This window comes from Carcharhinus amblyrhynchos, chromosome 12 (genome assembly GCF_965287045.1).
Source record: "Carcharhinus amblyrhynchos chromosome 12, sCarAmb.v2.hapA, whole genome shotgun sequence".
Lineage (NCBI taxonomy): Eukaryota > Metazoa > Chordata > Chondrichthyes > Carcharhiniformes > Carcharhinidae > Carcharhinus > Carcharhinus amblyrhynchos.
Window position 1 is genome coordinate 66442486 of NC_137335.1, and position 19240 is coordinate 66461725.

A 19240-nucleotide genomic window follows, 5' to 3' on the forward strand; every position below is an offset into this window, starting at 1 on the left:
TCCTCCATTGGGTTTCCATCCTGCCACAGTACCAAAGGAAAGTCACAGATGACATTTTTTGTGGATGTGAACATGGTGAATGTCCCTTCTTGACCTGTCTGCAGCTGTTGACAACACCATATTCCTCCAATGCCTTTCTACTGTCATCCAGCGAAGTAGGAAAAGAATTGTCTGATCGTTTATCTGTCCAGCTAACTTGAAAATCATCTGCAGTCACTTCTCTCCCTCCTCCCAGGTTGTTGCTATGTCCTTCAAGGATTTGCCCTGTCCCCTCTTATTTCTCATTTACATGTCATCCCTTGGTGACATCATTTGAAAACATGGCATCAGTTCACACATGTACAGCTCTACCTCACCACCACCACCTCACTCAACCGCTCTGTTGTGGCTTAATTAATCAACTCATGGTCTAGTATCCAATGTTGGATAAGTAGCGATTTCCTCCAACTGAATATGGGAAGACTGAGGATGTTGTCTTCAGTTTTCATAACGTACTCTGATCTCTAATCATTCACTGCATCCTGCTTCCTGGCAACTGAGGCTAAACCAGACCATTCCTCCTATCGTTCAGCCTCCATAAACTTGGTTTAAACCTCAAATCTGCTACCTGTATCATTACTTGCACCAAGTTCCATTCATCCATTATCCTGCACTTACTTTGGGAGCAGTCAGGCAGTGTTGTCTTTTCTAGTCCTATATTGACCATGTTTTTCTGTATAGATTGATTTAACACAGGGTTTCTCTGTGACAGGAGGAGCTGAAGATGAAGGACCAAAGTGTTAGGAAGTTGCAGCAGGAAATGGACAGCCTCACTTTCCGAAACCAGCAGCTGGCAAAGCGTGTGGAGCTACTTCAAGAGGAATTAGTCACGAGTGAGGCCAAGGGCAAGAAGAACAAGGTAGAGTCTGGAATGAAGCAAGGTTCCTGAGGCCCAACGTTATTGAATTTTTGATGAAACTGAGTCGTTGATGGCATTGTATTAATATGTTTCATATCTGTACTCTTCCCTTTGCAAATGGATATTCATATGTATTAGGTATATTTATTAGCCCACTGGATAAAAACTCCCAAGTCTCTGTTCAAAATGCTCTTTAATCAAGCAGCAGAACTTAGTAGTTGTTAACAGCATTTGTTACTTTAGATCTGGCTATTTTAATGCACTCCTGGTCAACCCCCCACCCCAACATTCTACCCTCCCACAATTCAGCTATTTGTATTCTTGCATGTGTTAAGTTCCATTCATCCATCACTTCTATGCTTGCTGACCTCTATTAATTCTCTGCTAAGCAACACCATTAGTGCCCTCAAATCCTTCCATGGGTTTGTCCTTCCCATCTCTGCAACCTGCTCCAGCTGCACAACAGTAGATGATATCTGCAATCTTTACATTCTAGTCTCTTGAACATCCATGATTTTAATAGCTTCACTACTGGCGGCTGTCCATTCTGCTGTTTATAGCCCCAAGCTCTGGAATTCCGTCCCCTCTGCCTCTTTCAACTCAAAACCTACTGCATTTAGGCTTTGGCCATCTGCTCTCATATCTCCTTCTGTAACTCAGTCTAATTTTGTTTCAAAATGCTTTTGCAATACTGGAACATTTATATACCTTATATTTAATAGAATAGGACTTCGTGAAAATTTAAACTAAGCGATGAGTTGAAATCATTTCCATCTAAATTAGGAGATGCTTGAAAGACTGTCAAAACCATTATATTTTATACCACAGCAAAGGAGGCCATTCAATCCAATGTATTTGCTAGCTGTTCACTAGCCCACTCTGTCATCTCAAAGCCATGTTTCTCCATGTTAAAAAATATTTATTCAATTTTAGCTTGGGAAAGACAATTGCCCTGGTTCAACCACTCCTTGCAGCGAAGGATTCCATGCTCCAACAGGCCCCTCATGTAAAAGATGTTTCTCCTATCCCCCTTCTCAATTTGAATGATTTTAAATTGATGACCCCATGTTACTGGCATTCCAACCAGAGGAAATTGTCCTTGCCTATTGACCTGTCAAATCTCTTCACTACTCTACTAAATCTCCTCTTGGCTTCTCGAGCTCCAGTGGAAATAATTCCAGTACCTTGAACAATAGTTTCCCAAACATGTCATGATCCTGTTGAATCAAATTGAAAGTTTTTGATTTCAATGTCTTTTATTCAAAACCTTCACTGTCTATCTTTTTAGCATATGCTCACATCCATATTCAAATTACATCTGCGCATCAGTTCACCTAACTTACAAAATGAACTAGGAGGGGTCATTTGGTCCTTTGAGCTTGCTCCACCATTCAGTGCAATGATCGATGGTATTGTCACCCTTAAGAAGAGAAACACTGTCCTGTGAAGGAAGGGAATTCTGTCCACATGACCTTCGTCTATTCATGGTTTTGGCAGCTTCAGAAATGTTTTGTGTGTCAAGATGGATCTCTTGTGCTTCGTCTTCCCACCACAGGTCAAGAAGGAAGCAACAGGAAATATAAGATTGTAGATTCAGCAATATATTACCAGGGTCTTATTTACAGTTTGGATAAGATGCTTCGGAAGTTAATACCATATTCTTCTTTAGTGATCACGCACTAACGAGTATGATGGTCCATCTAAGAAACTCTGTTACTGGCCATGGATCCTGTGAGTCTTTGCGTGGCTGATGAATCTGATCATAGTGTCGCATCTTGGACTACAGGAAGGTGTTTCTGGGAGATGCGTTCAGTCCTTAAACTTTAGATGGCTGGTATTCCTTTCTTGGGCTCCTTTTATGGACTTCATCTATTGCGTGTCCTCGAATTGTGTCCTTTCAATCAGGAGGTTCCTCCGAGTAGGTCTCTTCTGAGCAAGGGTCTACAAGGCATTGGCATCTGTTTTGCATTTCTTGAGGTAAGCCTTCTGGGTACCTTTAAAGTGCGTTTTTTTTTGTTGTCCTTTTGTTTGGGAGCCGCCTTTGAGCTGGGCAAAGATGATTTGTTCTGGCAGTCAGAGGGACTCTGACATCCGAAGCACATGTCTGGCCCAGCAGAGTTAGTTTCAGATGATAATGCCCTTGGTGCTGGTGCTTTTGGCTCCTCCAAGGACACTGATGTTAGTACGTCCGCCTTCCCAGCTAATATGGACACTCCGTCTCAGACAGCGTTGATGTCACTTCTTTAGGACCTGAGGTGGCATCTGTATATAGCTTCTGAGCTGCATAGAAGAGTTGGGAGGATGACTGCCTTGTACACAAGGATTTTGATGTCAAGATAAATGTCACAATTGTCAAAAACACTCATCCTTGGGTGTCCAAAGACTGTACCCAATCTATGAGCACGATGTTAGATTTGTGCATTGATGGCAACCTTGGGTGAAAGGTGGCTCTCAAAGTAGGGAAAATGTCCCACATTTGAGAGGGTTTTCCATTGATCTTGATGGCAGGAGAGACCTAATTTTTCCCTGAAGCGGGTTAGTAAAGGTCTTCTTGAGATTGAGGCTGAGACCGATACTTCAGTATGGTTCCACAAAGTTGTCATGCATGGCATGGAGATTCTGTTCTGAGAGTGCACAGATGGTGATGTCATCTGCATATTAAACTTCCACTGAGCGATATCGTTTTTGTTCTTGGATTTCAATATTTCAATGGGGGGCGGGGGGTGTTGAGGTTGAAAAGTTTTCCATCCTAGTAGAGTGGACATTGCCTTCAGGATGGAAGTTTGTTTTTGACAAGGTGAAGGATGGTAGTGATGAAAGTGAGGCGATGATACATCCCGGCTTGATTGCAGTCATGGCCTCAAAGGTTTCTGTTTTATTTTCATTGAGAGCTGTCGCCTACATCTTGTTTGGAGGATGGATGAGTTTCTCTGGAAAGCTAGCCTTTGACAGGGTCTTCCAAGGCACTTCCTGATTGACTAAATCGAGAGCCATGTAGAGTAGTTGATATTCTTCCTGGCATTTCTTTTGAAGTTGTCAAGCAGTGAAAACCATGTCCGCTGTCCTACGGTTTGGTCGGTAGCCACACCGGCTTTCCAGAAGGGTAACTTCAGAGATCAGGAGAAGGCAGCTAGCAAGGATTCAGGCAATGATCTTCCTGGTGATGGAGAGTATGGCGATTCCTCAGTTCCCACAGTCCGCTTTGTCTCATTTCTTGAAGATAGTGGTGGTGACTGCATCCCTGAGGTCGACAGGAATTTCTTCTGTCCCAGAATTTCAAGAGGAGATGATGGGTGATCTCCAAGTTTGAAAATATCCCATCCACTTGCATGGATTTTCCATTCTTCACACATTTAATGGCAACTTCAATTTCATCCATACTTGGGAATGCAAGATCGTCATTGGGAAGTTAGGGGAATTTCCTCAAACGTGTTCTCATCTGTGATGTACCATGTTTAGATCTTAGAAGTGTTCCCGCCATCGAAGGCTGGTGTTTTCTCTTTCGCTCAATAGAGTTTGAGCCTTACTCTGCACCAGTTTGAGGCCGAAGGTGTTGGGTCCATATATTATCTTGGTGGCACTGAAGAAACCTCGGGTGTCATTTGTCAGTGAGGAGTTGTAGCTCTTGGCTTTCTCAGTTTACCATTCATTTTTGATTTCCCTAGTTCTTCTTTGTGCCTCTGCCTTTGCTAATTGGTGAGCTCTACTTATTCTCTTGCTGATGTTGCTTGGCCAGGTGTGGAGATCTTTCATCTTGTTGATGAGGTCTTGGATGGTGTGATCATTCTTGTTGAACCAGTCTTAGCATTTCGTGGTCTTGTAGCTAATAGTTTCTTCGCAGTTTGAGATTATGGCTCTCTTCAGCTCTTCCAGTTGTCCTCCAGTCTATTAGAATTAACACTTTGGAGATTTTGGAGCAGACGTTGTTGAAAATTACTGGCACGCTTGGTTCTTGAAGTGACTTAACGTTGATCTGAGCTGTTTATTCACCTTCCACTCCTCCTGGTGGACTTTGGACATGGAGGAGCTAATGAGTCAATGGTTTATCCAGCGGTCATCTGCACTGGTCATTGCTTTGGGGAAGAGGGATTAGACAATGACTGAGTCAATCATGTGCCAGTGCTTGATCATGGATGTCTCCAGGAAGCCTTGAGCTTGTTTTTTTTTGTGTGGAACAGTATGTTAATGACAAGCTGGTGTTCTGGGCATTTGGTGAGAGGAAACCCTATTTGAATTGCAATTCCCAATTCCTTCCTTTCTAAAGTCGGGAGTCCTTTTCATTCCTGGTGTTAAAGTTCCCAAGGAGGATTTTCTTTTCTTATCTTGGAAATATTAGAGTATAGCGTCCAAGGTGGAACAGAAGCTGCCTTTGGACTCATCATTGGCATTTTAGGTTGAGGGGGTTAGGAGCTCATGACCATTGCCTGCTGGTTCTTGGCAAGTTGTAGATGGAGGGTCATGAGGTGCTTGTTGATGCCAATCGGGAACTCCGCGTCCCTTGATAAGTTCCTTCTTGATGGTGAATCCAACTCCGTGTCCTGGACTGATAATATGGAATACCATGTTATGTGCTAGACTTCTAAAATGTTGTTTTAGTCTTCAAAGTAATGTTTTTGCTTTGACTTTTTTAGTATTTAATGTACAGTACTTCGCTATCATGTATTAAAGTATGCCTGGTAACATAGTGTATCTGTCTAATCTTCCACTGCCTCACAGCAGTATTTGCTATTCAGGAACAAAGTACCTTGATGGGTATTTTTGTTACAGTCCACTTGGGGCAGGTAGCAGCCGTAACTAAAAATGCCACTCTGGACTGCTCTGCTTGTTTGTGTTCAGTTTATCAAGTGATAAACAGTCATTGTGACCATATGTAGTAGATTGTATGTGATTCTACATTTGTAATTTTTGATTTTAGTACCAAGGGATGCCAAGAGGAAGTTCTTCCATTTTATGAAGAAAGAGGAGAAATAGGAGTGATGTTGGCAGAGTTCTAGGATGCAATGTTTTATCCTCAAGATAAGGGGGGGAGCAGTTTAGAACAGAGGAACTTCTTCACTCAAAGGGTGCTGAATCTCTGGAATTCTCTGCCCGTTGAAGTGGTGGAGGCTACCTCATTAAATATATTTAAGTCACAGGTAGATAGGTTTTTGACAGACAAGGGAATTAAGGGTTATGGGGAGAAAGCGGGAAAGTGGAACTGATCCACTTCAGATCAGCCATGATCTTATTGAATGGCGGGGCAGGCTCGAAGGGCTAGATGGCTTATTCGTGCTCCTGTTTCGTATGTTCTTATTTACTGTCTGAGCCAGTGATAAATTTGCACATCTTCCTGACTTGTTTCAGCTCTAGGATAACACTTCAAAGCTAAAATTGTTATAAGTATTTCATGTAGTTTTGAATCCAAAGACATAAGGTGAAAGCATTAACCTCAAATACAATCCTGGCCCCTCTAGTTTTTGATAACATTCAGATTTATAATAATAGTCACCTCTAAGTTAATTTCACTCTTCAATTATTGGCTCTGTCCAGAGAACTATCAATAAATCTTAGAGATGAAGCACAACAGGCCATTTTGCCCATTGTAGTGGATATGCTAGCTCTTTGAAATTAGTCCCACTCCTTTTTCTGGGATTTTCTCTCCAAGTATTTATCAAATTCCCTTTTGAAAGTTATTGTTGACTCTGTTTCCACCAACTTTTCAGGCAATGAAGATTATCGTGTGCTGTTTTTTAAAAAAATTCTTGTCTCAGCTCAGGATTCTTTTATCAATTAAAATAGTGTGAGCAGTTTGTCTGTTAATTCTGTATTTGTTGATATCTAGTGGTATTTCACATAGGGAGTTGATGTCAAATAATATTTAAATCAACTTTGAGGGAGTAACTGATTCAAAAAGCGTATACAAGGGTTGTGGTGGGGTGGAAAGTAAAGAGTAAGAGTGAGGTTGACAAAGGAAGGAGAAGGTGGTGATGAAGAATAGGAGAGGAAGACAGAGCAGGTGTGCAATAAGCTGTTGCCAACTTATGAAGGGAAAGGTGGGGATACTAGAAGGGTTAGAACAAATGTGAAAAGTGATGCTTTGATCATTAGGGGCAGAAGAGGCCTGAAACCCCAAAACAGCTGCTCAGTTTGGAAGGAGTTAAAATCACAATGTTTAATTATGATTGCAGAAGATCCTGATTTGTTAAGAAAAGTCTTGGGGCTGTTTAGGCAGGTTGGCATATTACATTGTGATGGAGATAGCAGCAATAGTTCACTAGAGCAATGGACTGATCTTTTGGGGTGTTGGTCACATGGTGGGATAATATGGTGAAACAACATTGCAGCAGGGATTTTGTTGAGTTCAGTACACAGTTTGTGAAATCCAGAGGCATTTGGTAAAGCTCGTGGGCTGAGAGGAATTGGGCAGTGGTTATGTTCCTCATGGAAAGAAGAAGTTGAATTGGGGTCAGTGGATGCAATATATGGGCATGACTGGGTCAAAGTAAACATTTGACTTTGCCTATATCAAAATGTCTGCTCTGTCCATCAATTGCATTGGCGCAGCATCACCCTGTGGTGAGTGTTAGGAATTGAAACACAAGTTCAAACAAACAGATAACCATTTGTTGACAGTCACTAAAGTAATACCCCATGAATTCAGTTCTTCACACAAATGTTGTATTGCAATGCCATGCACAGTGGTACAGTACCTTTTATATATTTGTATAATGCACTCTGGAGGAGTTTCTAACTAAATGTTGAATGGTTTTGTACAGCAGAAGAATGCTGATCCCCCATCTCAAATGAACCAGCAGCGACAGAGTGTGTTTGATGAAGATCTGCAGAATAAAATAGAGGAAAATGAGCGTCTTCACAAGCAAGTAAGTTAATTGCACAGTAAATTTTATAACAGTAAATGAGAAATCCAAACCACTGACAAGTTTGATAGTGCATTACAGGTTCAAAGATCCTCAGATTTTTGAATACTGTCTGACTCCAGAACTCTATCAATGAACTGGTCACAAGCCAGGAAGCAAAATTGGAACCTTCTGGATGGCATAGTTCTGTTACATCAGGTCATTTGTTGACTGAATTTTGTTTAGGAAAATCATTAATTCCTCAAGCTGCAGGTGATTGATTAAAAGCAATCCAACAGTTCATATTTTCGAGACACAAACATTTAACTAAATCATTCAATAAGATAAAGTTTTTAAACATGCACCAATTGGATAGATGCACTTTGTACGTTTAGGGCAGCTGCATTTCTGCTTTATATTTGGTTACACTGCAATTGCACAGTACTGGCCAAGTCCAGAAGAATATACCTAACAGATCAGAAATAAGTGTGGACTTTATGTGCAGTCTGCATTTGTTTATTAGTTACTGAATGACTCAAATATTTAAATATAAAAAGAATTACAATGAATTTAAACAATTTTAATGGCGAAGTTATATTTATATAACACGCATCATGCTAAAACATCTTGTGAATATTTCATTGTGCATTCCCTTAAATGTAGTGGCTGCTTTTGGCAAACAGTGAAGGGGATAGCCTTCTGGCTGGCACTGTTACCTCAGTGCCAGGGACCTAGGTTCGATTCCAGCCTTGGGTCACTGTGTGCAGTTTGTGTATTCTCCCCATGTCTCCGTGGGTTTCCTCCAGGTGCTCCAGTTTCCTCCCATAGTCCCAACATATGAAGGTTAGATAGATTAACTATGGTGAATGCACGGGGTTAGGGAGATAGGATGCGGGATAGGCCTGGGTAAGATGCTCTTTTATAGACATGATGGGCTGAATGTACTGTAGGGATTTTGTGGTTCTGTGGGATTTCATTGAAGTATATAAAATCTTGTGCAATTAAATATGAATAAATTATGAATTAAGTTAATATAGCCTAGAATTCCAAGCATGTGAAGTTCCTTCGCTAAGTTTCTTTACCTCCTCTTTCCCTCTTCAAGACACTCTTTAGAACATACTACTTTGGTTAAGCTTTTGATCTTTTGTGCTCTTATGTGGGTCTGTCAAGTTTAGTTACTGACTTCTTTTGAAATGCTTTGGAATGTTTTACATTGTTAAATGTGCCATCCAGTTCAGTTGTTGAGCTGAAATTCTGAAAACTCCAGACATCAAAACCTCAGACTTCAGTGATCTAGTAGATATGAGGTTTTGTTAAATGGTAGCAACTTCATTTATGTATCTTTTTAAATAAAACATTGAAAGTTCTTTAAAGGCAGAAAATAAGCTGTCTGAAATTTGTTGGAAGAAGGAAATGGGGTTTGTGATTTAAAAAAAACTCAATCTATTTCCTGTCTTATTTTTCAGGAAGAGAAAAGTAACAAATTGGAAAGGTTTGGGGATTATTTGAGTGTGAAGTTGAAATGCCTGACTTTCTGCAGTCAGTAGTGGGGTGAAGAGGAGGAGGCATTTGAAAGAAGCCATAACCTTAAGGGAAATCTTATTCTTGAGGGAAAGTACAGAACTTAGAAGATTTGAAGTTACAGGAGAAAGGAGGCTATGAATATAGACTGTTGTTTAAAGCAAAATTGTTGTGCCCTGTGAGCTATAATACACAAGAATGAATGAAGTGATTTCAATTTTTTTCCCGAAAACAAAATTGTAATGCAAGGATGACTGGTTTTGTTCCTGTTGTTCCCAGAAACAATAGATTTAATGCAGCCCATTGTGGTGAGAAACTTGGGTGGGGGAGGAATTTTCCACACACCATGCAATGTCTTTTGCAGTGATGGGAGGTAGCCCACTGTTGGCCAGTGGCAGGATCTTCTGCTCCCATCGCTGTCAATGGGATTTCTCATTGAATTCACCCTCCTGCTGCCTGGAAACTTGGAGTGGGCATTTGCTTTTGGCAGAACTGGAAGGTTCTGCCAAAGACAACAGCTGGAAAATTCTGGCCATGGTGGCTGGGTCCACTACCATTTGTACTTGTGCAAAAGTTGAATTCCTGCAGCCCTTTCTTTAGGTTGACTTTTACACAGGTAAAATTTCTAAGTGGTTTACTTTCAATTACTAACACCTAGCTCACAGCTAGCAGAAACCATGCTGAATTTGATTGCAGCAGCAGTGGAGGATCTTTAAGGAGATCTTTCTTGGTGCTCAGCAGAAATTTATTCCGATGGTTAAAAAGGACAGTAGGAAGAGAGGTAATAAGCCGTGGATAACGAAGGAGGTGAAGGAAAGTGTTAAATTAAAAGCGGAGGAATTTAGAGTAGCTAAGAGCAGTGGGCGAGAAGAGGATTGGGAAAGGTTTAAATGTCAACAAAGATTGACAAAGAAGTTGATAAAGGAGGGTAGGAGAAGCTATGAGGCTGGGCTAGCACTTAATATAAAAAAGGATAGCAAGAGTTTTTATAAATATATAAAAAGGAAGAGGCTGGCTAGGGTGAACGTTGGTCCTTTAGAGGATGAGAAAGGGGAGCTAGTGGTAGGGGATGGGGATATGGCTAAGGTCTTGAATAACTTTTTTGTTTCTGTCTTCACGGAGGAGGACGTGAATAATTTGCCGGGTGTTAGCGATGGAAAGGTGGTAGGAATGGAGGGTCTTAATGACATTACTGTTACTAGAGAGGTGGTGCTCGACAGACTGGAGGGGCTGATTGTGGACAAGTCCCCAGGACCGGATGGAATGCATCCGAGGGTTCTGAAAGAAATGGCGGAGGTGATAGTGGATGCCTTGGTGGTTATTTTCCAGATGTCGCTGGATTCCGGGGAAGTGCCGGAAGATTGGAAAACGGCTAATGTTACGCCGTTGTTTAAGAAGGGTGCCAGGCAAAAGGCGGGGAATTATAGGCCGGTTAGTTTAACGTCTGTGGTAGGTAAAATGTTAGAATCCGTCATTAAGCAGGAAATTGCGAGGCATCTTGAAGGGAATTGCTTGATAGGGCGGACGCAACACGGTTTCATTAAAGGGAAGTCGTGTCTGACAAATTTACTGGAGTTCTATGAGGATGTGTCTAGGGCAGTGGATAGAGGAGAGCCGGTGGATGTGGTCTTTCTGGATTTTCAGAAGGCGTTTGACAAGGTACCTCACAAGAGGTTATTGCAGAAGGTCAGGGGACATGGAGTTGGGGGTAGGGTGTTAGCGTGGATAGAGGATTGGTTGTCAAATAGGAGGCAGAGAGTGGGGGTCAATGGGTGCTATTCGGATTGGCGGTTGGTGACTAGTGGGGTGCCCCAGGGGTCGGTGCTGGGGCCTCAGCTTTTTACCATTTATATAGATGATCTGGAGGAGGGAACTGAGTGCAGGGTGTCGAAATTTGCTGATGACACCAAGATTGGGGGAAAGGCAAATTGTGCGGAGGGTGTGGAGAGTCTGCAGAAGGATCTAGATAGGCTGGGCGAATGGGCCAGGAAATGGCAAATGGAATTTAATGTTGGCAAGTGTGAGGTGGTCCACTTTGGTAGGAAGAATGGTAGGAAGGACTATTACTTACGTGGCGAAAAACTGCAGCAGGCGACGGTGCAGAGGGACCTCGGGGTCCTTGTGCATGAGTCGCAAAAACCCAGCTTGCAGGTGCAGCAGGTGGTCAGGAAGGCGAATGGGATGCTGGCCTTCATAGAATAAACTAGGCTTGTACTCGTTAGAGTTTAGAAGAATGAGGGGAGATCTCATTGAGACGTATAAGATGATGAATGGGATGGATAGGATAGAGGTGGAGAGACTCTTCCCGCTCAAAAAAGACAGTAGGACTAGGGGGCACAGCCTCAAGATAAAGGGGAGGCGGTTTAGAACGGAGTTGAGGAGGAACTTCTTCACTCAAAGGGTGGTGAATCTCTGGAATTCTCTGCCCGTTGAAGTGGTGGAGGCTGCCTCGCTAAATATTTTTAAGAAGCGGGTTGATGGGTTCTTGATAAGAGAGGGGATTAAGGGTTATGGGGAGAGGGCGGGGAAGTGGAACTGAGCCACAACAGATCAGCCATGATCTTATTGAATGGCGGGGCAGGCTCGAAGGGCTATATGGCCTACTCCTGCTCCTATTTCTTATGTTCTTATGTTCTTATGAAACCGAAAAAGATGATATTTTCTTTTCCTATAGAATCATAGCACTGTTCATGACAGCTTAGTTCCACGTCTGGAAAAGTTTAATATGCTCACATGCGCTGTGCACACTGACTCTGTAGTTCCAGCCTTAGCTCTGTCATTTCAAATGAGAATTCAGTTTCCTGATATCTGTGGGCAAATTGCACTCTAATCTAGCACCATAAGATCAGAAAACTCCTGCCTCAAATCCTGTCTCTACGGTCTTACTCTGAATTCAGAGTAACACAATGAGCCAAGTCGGTGTTGAGAGTTCTTGGAAAATCAGATGTCGACTGTTAACACGAGTTATATGAAAAGTAAGGATTTTTAGACGAGGCTAGAGGTTGACTTTCAAATGAGGTAGACAATTCGTTGGGTATGTACAGTAATTACAGGAGATGTTGCACATCACGGCTGTTGGAAAACCTCTGGCGATTTAAGCTGAAGGAGGGAGTCCTCCAGGGAGCTTTGCCTGTTGGTGGTGTGTTGTTAGGTAGGCTTATTATTGAACCAGCCGACACCAATTATCCCCGAATCTGCTGGAACTTGGTGATGGCTGAGGGATTGCATGCAGATGCTGGCTAATTAAGCGCCTGACAATTCAAGCTTCCTCCTTGGAAGTGACATGTGTTGAACCCGCATCAGTTGGGTTAAATTCTGATCAGTGGATCTCTTATAAATAAGAACATAATAATAAGAACATAATAAGAAATAGGAGCAGGAGTAGGCCATCTAGCCCTTCGAGCCTGCCCCGCCATTCAGTAAGATCATGGCTGATCTGTCGTGGCTCAGTTCCACATTCCCACCCTCTCCCCATAACCCTTAATCCCCTTCCTTATCAAAAACCCATCAACCCGTGTCTTAAAAATATTTAGCGAGGCAGCCTCCACCACTCCACACATAAAAGTTGGACACTTGTGATTGTTTGATTTGTTTTGATAACTGACCTCTTCCTTAGCCATCCATTCTAAATCTAACAACTCTAAATGCAGATTTTTCCCTTGCACTGATGCTAACTGGGCTACACTAAAACTAGTGTACATGTATACTGTAAAAGCAATATGTTTACCATTACTGAATTTATGCAATTTATTCAGTGCATACAATATTTTTGTTCATTGCTGTTGAAACATCTTTGGAAGTGTGGGTGCACGTTCTGTATTTGTATTATATATTAAGTGAATCTCCTGTGATGGTGTTCATGGTAAGTCTTAAAAAAGAATTGGGTCTTAGGCTGTGGTATTCATTGTCCATTCTCAGTTACCCTCAATCTCAAGTCAACTGCATATGATGTCACAAGTAGACCAGATCATTTAAGAGCAATAGGCTGACTTGCCTGAAGACCATTGATGAATCAGTTACATTTTTATGATCCAGAAATTTTCATCTTTTTGGCCTGGCACCAGCCCTGAATGACCCACTATGATATGGAGATGCCAGCTGTGGACTGGGGTAAACACAGTACAAAATCTCACAACACCAGGTTAAAGCCCAACAGGTTTATTTGGTAGCAAAAGCCACTAGCTTTTGAATTTGTAATCTATTGATTACCTGTAAAAGACTCGCTTTCCAACCATTATTTTGTAAACTGAGTTTGTGTCTTTATATGCCCTGTTTGTGAACAGAACTCCCACTTACCAGATGAAGAAGCAGCACTCCAAAGCTAGTGGCTTTTGCTACCAAATAAACCTGTTGGACTTTAACCTGGTGTTGTGAGACTTCTTACTGTGTTTTCCTGATACAACAGTTTATTCTTGCATTTTATGGTGGTGGGGTTGAACAAACAGCTTCTGAAATGGTAGTGCATTGGCATAATCACAGACTACTGTGTCCTTATCCTACTAAAACTTGCACTGAGAAGCAGCAACATTTATGTAAAAGCACAACAAATAATTGGGAAGCACTTAACATGTGCAAGGTGTTAAAATGTAACAGATTAGTGGACTAAAATTAAATCATTCATTGGGTGCTTTTTTAAATCCATCCAATTTCCTCAGGGAAAAATAGGCTCTGGGAGGTTCAAGGCAAGGAACAAAGATAGTTATGCAGGAGGACTTCAAGGTTGTATAGATAGTAAAGGAGTTGTAAAAACACCAACAGTTATGAAAATAATATAAATAGGCATTACTTTTAACGTTGCAAAATGTTACTGTGCAGCAGTAAGAAACTTAAAATCTTAACATAATTATTATCTCCATCTTTATGGCTATAGTCTCAGTCCATACTCTTATCAATCCCCACTTCTCTTTGCATTCCCTTTTAATCTTCTGTTTTTGTATTGACCTCCCTCGCTCATGCCCTGCCCTCCATTCCTCTTACTTGGAATGATAGACAAGGTATTCTATATTCTTTTTCTTTGACTGCATCCACCCTTTCCAACCAACCACCCGACTCATTACCTTTTTCTTAAAGTAAGAGCTGAAATGTTCCTATCAGTACTATTAAAGTTGCGTGTGATTTTGTTTGGCTGCAGCGTTGTGTTTTGCTAATGTCTGCTGTTGGCAGAATGTCAGGAATGGTGAACAAACTTTTTTTCTTGCTGGCCCACGGGGATGTTTAATTTCAACCATTTTTTTAAATGTTCATTTCTTTCATTTTGGTTTGGTAGGAAGGGGGGGAATAGGTTATTCAGTGCCTCAATCATATTCCCACTCAACTAAATTTCTGATCTGTCCCTTGACTGCATTTATCTCCCTTTGTTGATGTAATTTGATGCTAGTTAACAAGAATCTATTGATTTCAATCTTGAAAATTTAACTTGTCCCAGCTTCTGCCGTCCTTTAAGGTAAGTGTGTTCCAGATTCCCACTCGTCTGTTTTTTTGCTGGAGGAAAAATATCTCTGATTTCACTTCTAACTGACCTAGCTCCAAATCTCTCTCGGATTCTGTCACCAGAATAAATTGTTTCTGTGACTACTCCATCTCATTCCTCTTACTTTTAATAGTCTTATTAGATCATCCTTCAGCCTTCTAAACTCAGGAGAATAGAAGCCAGTCTCCTGATATGCAGGAGGGTTATGCTGCAAGTCGTTTTCCAGCTGAACACATAAAAATTAATCTTTAAAAGAATAATCATTGACTACATAGCTGCCTTTTAGTGTATTTTATATATTTGCTCATTTTCACCACTTGCTCCTCTTCTGAAGGCTTTAACTCCTGCTGGTTACAGCTCCCCAGGTGCTGGTTGTGCAGATGGTTATTTTCCATGTGAGAGTCAGGAGAATTTGGCTTGGTTTTGGGGTGGTGGGGGATGAAGGAATTCTAACCAAGTCTCTCATTTACTGTTGCTTGAAAAGTGCATGAGGTAATGACAGGATCCTGTTCACTTGTTTGCTTTTTCAAACAGCAGTAACCTGTTCAGGAGAAGGAATCCACTTTAATTCCCTTGTTTCATGCCCTCCATTCTACAGTCCAGAGTTAGAGACTGGTAGTAACTCCCTTTACAATCACTCATGGTAGGTCAACTGAGTCACAATTAGATGCAAATCTGGAATACTCTGGCTTGCTTTGCTGTAGTTTCACTGATTTCATTGATTCACACAACATTTTTTGGAGATTTGTCATTTTTTTCTGATTTGGCTTTGATCCTTGCAGCTACGCAGGTGGTTCTTAAGCAATCCATCAGTCAAGGGTGACTTGCTTCCACACTAAAATGAGTTCTCACGTGTGACCTATCATCTCTATCACAGGTGGGGCAGATGGTGGTTGCAGGCACAGGTAGGTGGGGTGCCGAGGTTGCCACGTGCTCCTTTCACTGTAGGTGCTTGGCTTCAGTTTGCTCTGTGATGAAACTCTTGGTGTTCAGCTCCCAGATGCTTTTCCTGTAACTGGCTGCTAAGCATGAGTGTCTCTATCCATTTATTTAATGTTTTTCTCTCTCTTCCGCAAAGTTTAGCTAAATTGATAGCTGACTGGACTGGAATTCAAACCTACATTTATGTATAAATGGATAAATGTACTCCACAGCACTCCAGCAATGAACATTGATCAGACTTCCAAAAGAGTTCAGTTAGTGCACCAAACATTAGTTTCTTTGTACATTGTTGAGGTGTAGAAATATTTTTGTTTTTCAAACAAACAGACCTTTTTAAAAATCTGATTTAATGTGAATTTATTCACTAAGGTTAAAAAGTCATTGATTTTTATATTAAGGAGCATTAATCCTAAATCAGTTTTTAAAGTAGAAGTTAAATAAGTGGATTGACAATCTAAACACATTCTAGATTTGAGATACTTGATATTTTTTGGTTTTTATGGCTTTTTGTCTTGGCAATTAGTGTCATTTTGAATGTTGGTTCCGGAGCTCCAGGTGACTGATTAACATTTTGTTATGATTTCTAAGTTTAATAAACAAATTGTCCATGGTGATACAGCACTGTTGGTAATCTGGAAAAATCTAGCTTTATACAAAGAGTGAAACCCAACTATAATGTATTTTTTTATGAAATGTAACATTCTCACCCCACAGGGGACAATGGCACTGAATTAAAAAGTCTCGTCATCTCCACCACCTTTTGCTCCTGCTTCTTTTTCCCTTTCCTCACCTCTCCATTTCTTTAGTTATGCCTCTGCTCTTTTCTGGTTTTTCTCCCATCTGCCCCACTATCCTCCCTTGATTTAAAGGTGTCATTTGAATTTTTCTTGCACTTGTGTTAACAAGAACGTACAGGCAGACTGCTTGGCTCTATTCTGTTTGAAATATCACTCTTTAACAGTGTAATTTAATACTAGTAGTAGCTTTTATTTCCAATTTAGTTTTCAAGAATAATAATGCAGTATTAATTGTACTGCAAATTATGGTAATTAAGGCAGACTGCTCCTTTACAACTGATATTTTACATTGTGAATGGTTTCTTTCAAAGTCACTGAATTATTTCCAATGATATGAAATAATTGTTTTTTTAAGAGGAAGTCTGCTGTCCAGAAACACTTCCTTATAGAAAATTGTCGACAAATGTTTACTGCATGCAACTTTTTAATTACTTTGTCAGTCCTACTATGAATTAATCAGAAGAAACTTTATGTATACAGTCCAATCTTGATAATTCAATGCCTGCTTTTGTAAAAAAAAAACTTGGATTAATTTATATTATTGGATAGGAATGTGGAGGTTCAGCTTAAAAATGTGAATTTCTAGATAATTAACATCAAATGGTTGAACGTTACAGGAACTATGGAAACCATTTTATTAAAGTCTGAGAGATTATTAATTTTGGGGAAATGAAGTTTCTTCTAGGTTGGGCCTGCTCACATGTTCGAGTAAGAAGTATTTTTGGGAAATCTGGCACCTGCCCTAGAGCACTGATTTAATTTTGGTTCCGTTTCAGATGCCATCTGGAATAGCATTTAACAACCATTCTGTGTGCACGCATTTCAATTTCTTTTAATATTGTTTTTGGGGTCATCTAACTCTTTTTTTTCTGCCAGGGCATCCATTGTTCCACTCTGAAGTAATAAAACTGATGATTTCTTCTTGGGGGGGGGAAAAAAAGTTCCATAATTTATATTCTCTTAATTATTTTGATTCCCACCTTTTAGACCAAGAACATGGGTGATCATCCTGCTTTTTAAACACTTGCCAGCATCATTCTGTACCAACTCTAGGGATCAGTTTTTATTTTTCTAGTTCGATGATTTAGGAACGTATTGGGTGCCAAAAGTCCAAATGTGATCTGTCTGAAATTGAGTAACAGGCAATATGTTATGTAATAAATGTAAACGTCTCATGTGAATGTCAAGATTATGATGTAAACCAGAATTTTCTCAGACCGTGGCGTCGTACATTCACTGATTGCCAGGTGCATGCAGTTTTCAGCAAATAAGATTAAAGATTAAAACCAGATTTTTCTAGCTATGCATCCCAAACATTTGTCGTTCACTTGAATTAGTTTGAAACTGTGCAGAGAGAGTTGTTTCTGTTTTGATTTGGCAGCAATGTGTTTTGTTGGTTAAATATGAGAAGTTGATGCCTGCTGTGCAAGCAAAGCAGTCTTTCATATATTGTATTTAAATGATAGTGAAGCAAGAAAGACCCATATTATCTTGAGCTGCTGTTGAGCCCCTTAGCATTTTTCACTTTAGTTTCATTTCCTTTAATTTTTAAACTTTAATTTCTTGTTATACTCCTTTGCCCAACTAGCATATACAATTTGGCCCAAATAACTACATTCTAGACACTGTATTTATTGATATCAAAAATAGTTCAGGTCATGTACAGAGTTCATAGAGGCATAGACTTTTTCAGCACAGGAAGAGGCCCTTCAACTCATCACGTTTGCACCGCCCATCAAGCACCTGTTTATTGTAATCCTATTTTCCAGTACTTGGCCCATAGCTTTGTTTGCCATGTGTTTCAAGTGTTCATCTAAGTTGGGTGATAACTGGAAATATTCTTCCCATTCTTCCTTTAATCTTCACAAATGGAGGAGATCAAAGGACATTCTTATAATATTTGTGTGTTTTGCAGACTGACTGCTATACTATCGAGTAATTCTTTAACTGCTTTGAATAACCCTGGTATTGTGAAATAACCTTATGGAGAGGGCAGGTGGATGGACGTTCGTTCGTACTTTTTAAAAAAAGTCAGTTTCAGATGTAATTTCTCTCCCACCCACCCTCAAATTTTGGAATGCAAGTTATTTTTATTGTTGAGTCCTTTAGTTGGTGTTAGTTGGCTTTTTGCCAATTTAAATTCCACCTTGTTTGCACTTTGGTTCATGAAAGTAGTTATTTTTATTTCTTGAACATCCTTATATTTGGCTTGTACAGCCACCAGTGATAATTGTGTGTCTTCCCCTTGTGGCTCAACTTACTTGACAGAACAGAGGCCACTCAGCTGAGACTTTCCTAAAAGCCTTCAACTGAACTCTGATGGCGATTGATAAGTTTTTATGCCAAGGTAACTTCCTTTTTTGAGGTAGGGTGAATGTTGGTTGTCTTCAACTAATACTGTTTGGCCTTGCACATTTGACACTTGTGTTACCAGTTCCTGCAATATCCTCGCGGGCAAAGGTGCCACTTGTTAAAGTGCATAGATAACTGTCTGTGTTCAATCACTAGCTGATGGTATGTCCACTTCTGAAACCACTTCCCTTTTGCTTTGCTTTCAGAAGTCATCTTCCGCTCTTTTCACCCTTAGTTTGAGTATTTATTCCTCTTCCTGCATTGGTTATCTGCTGTGCCAATTCTTTCGAAAGACCTTTAACATGATGATCCAGATGTAAATGTAAAGCTTTTGCTCGCAAGATTCTTCACTTGGCCTGGGTGACCTTCATCTTGGAAAGGGAGGAAAAAAGCACCTAGGTTTTTCCAAGATTCTTACTGAACA

General features: G+C 40.6%; 1 protein-coding gene across 1 annotated transcript in view; it reads left to right on the plus strand.

The window, feature by feature from the left end:
- Positions 1-19240, plus strand: part of ppp1r21 (protein phosphatase 1, regulatory subunit 21) — a 68001-nt gene that overhangs the window by 5979 nt on the left and 42782 nt on the right. Inside the window, exons 3-4 of the mRNA XM_080200657.1 lie at positions 752-898; positions 7654-7758. Of these exons, the coding sequence (XP_080056783.1) occupies positions 752-898; positions 7654-7758 (252 nt within the window). The remainder of the gene's footprint in view (positions 1-751; positions 899-7653; positions 7759-19240) is intronic.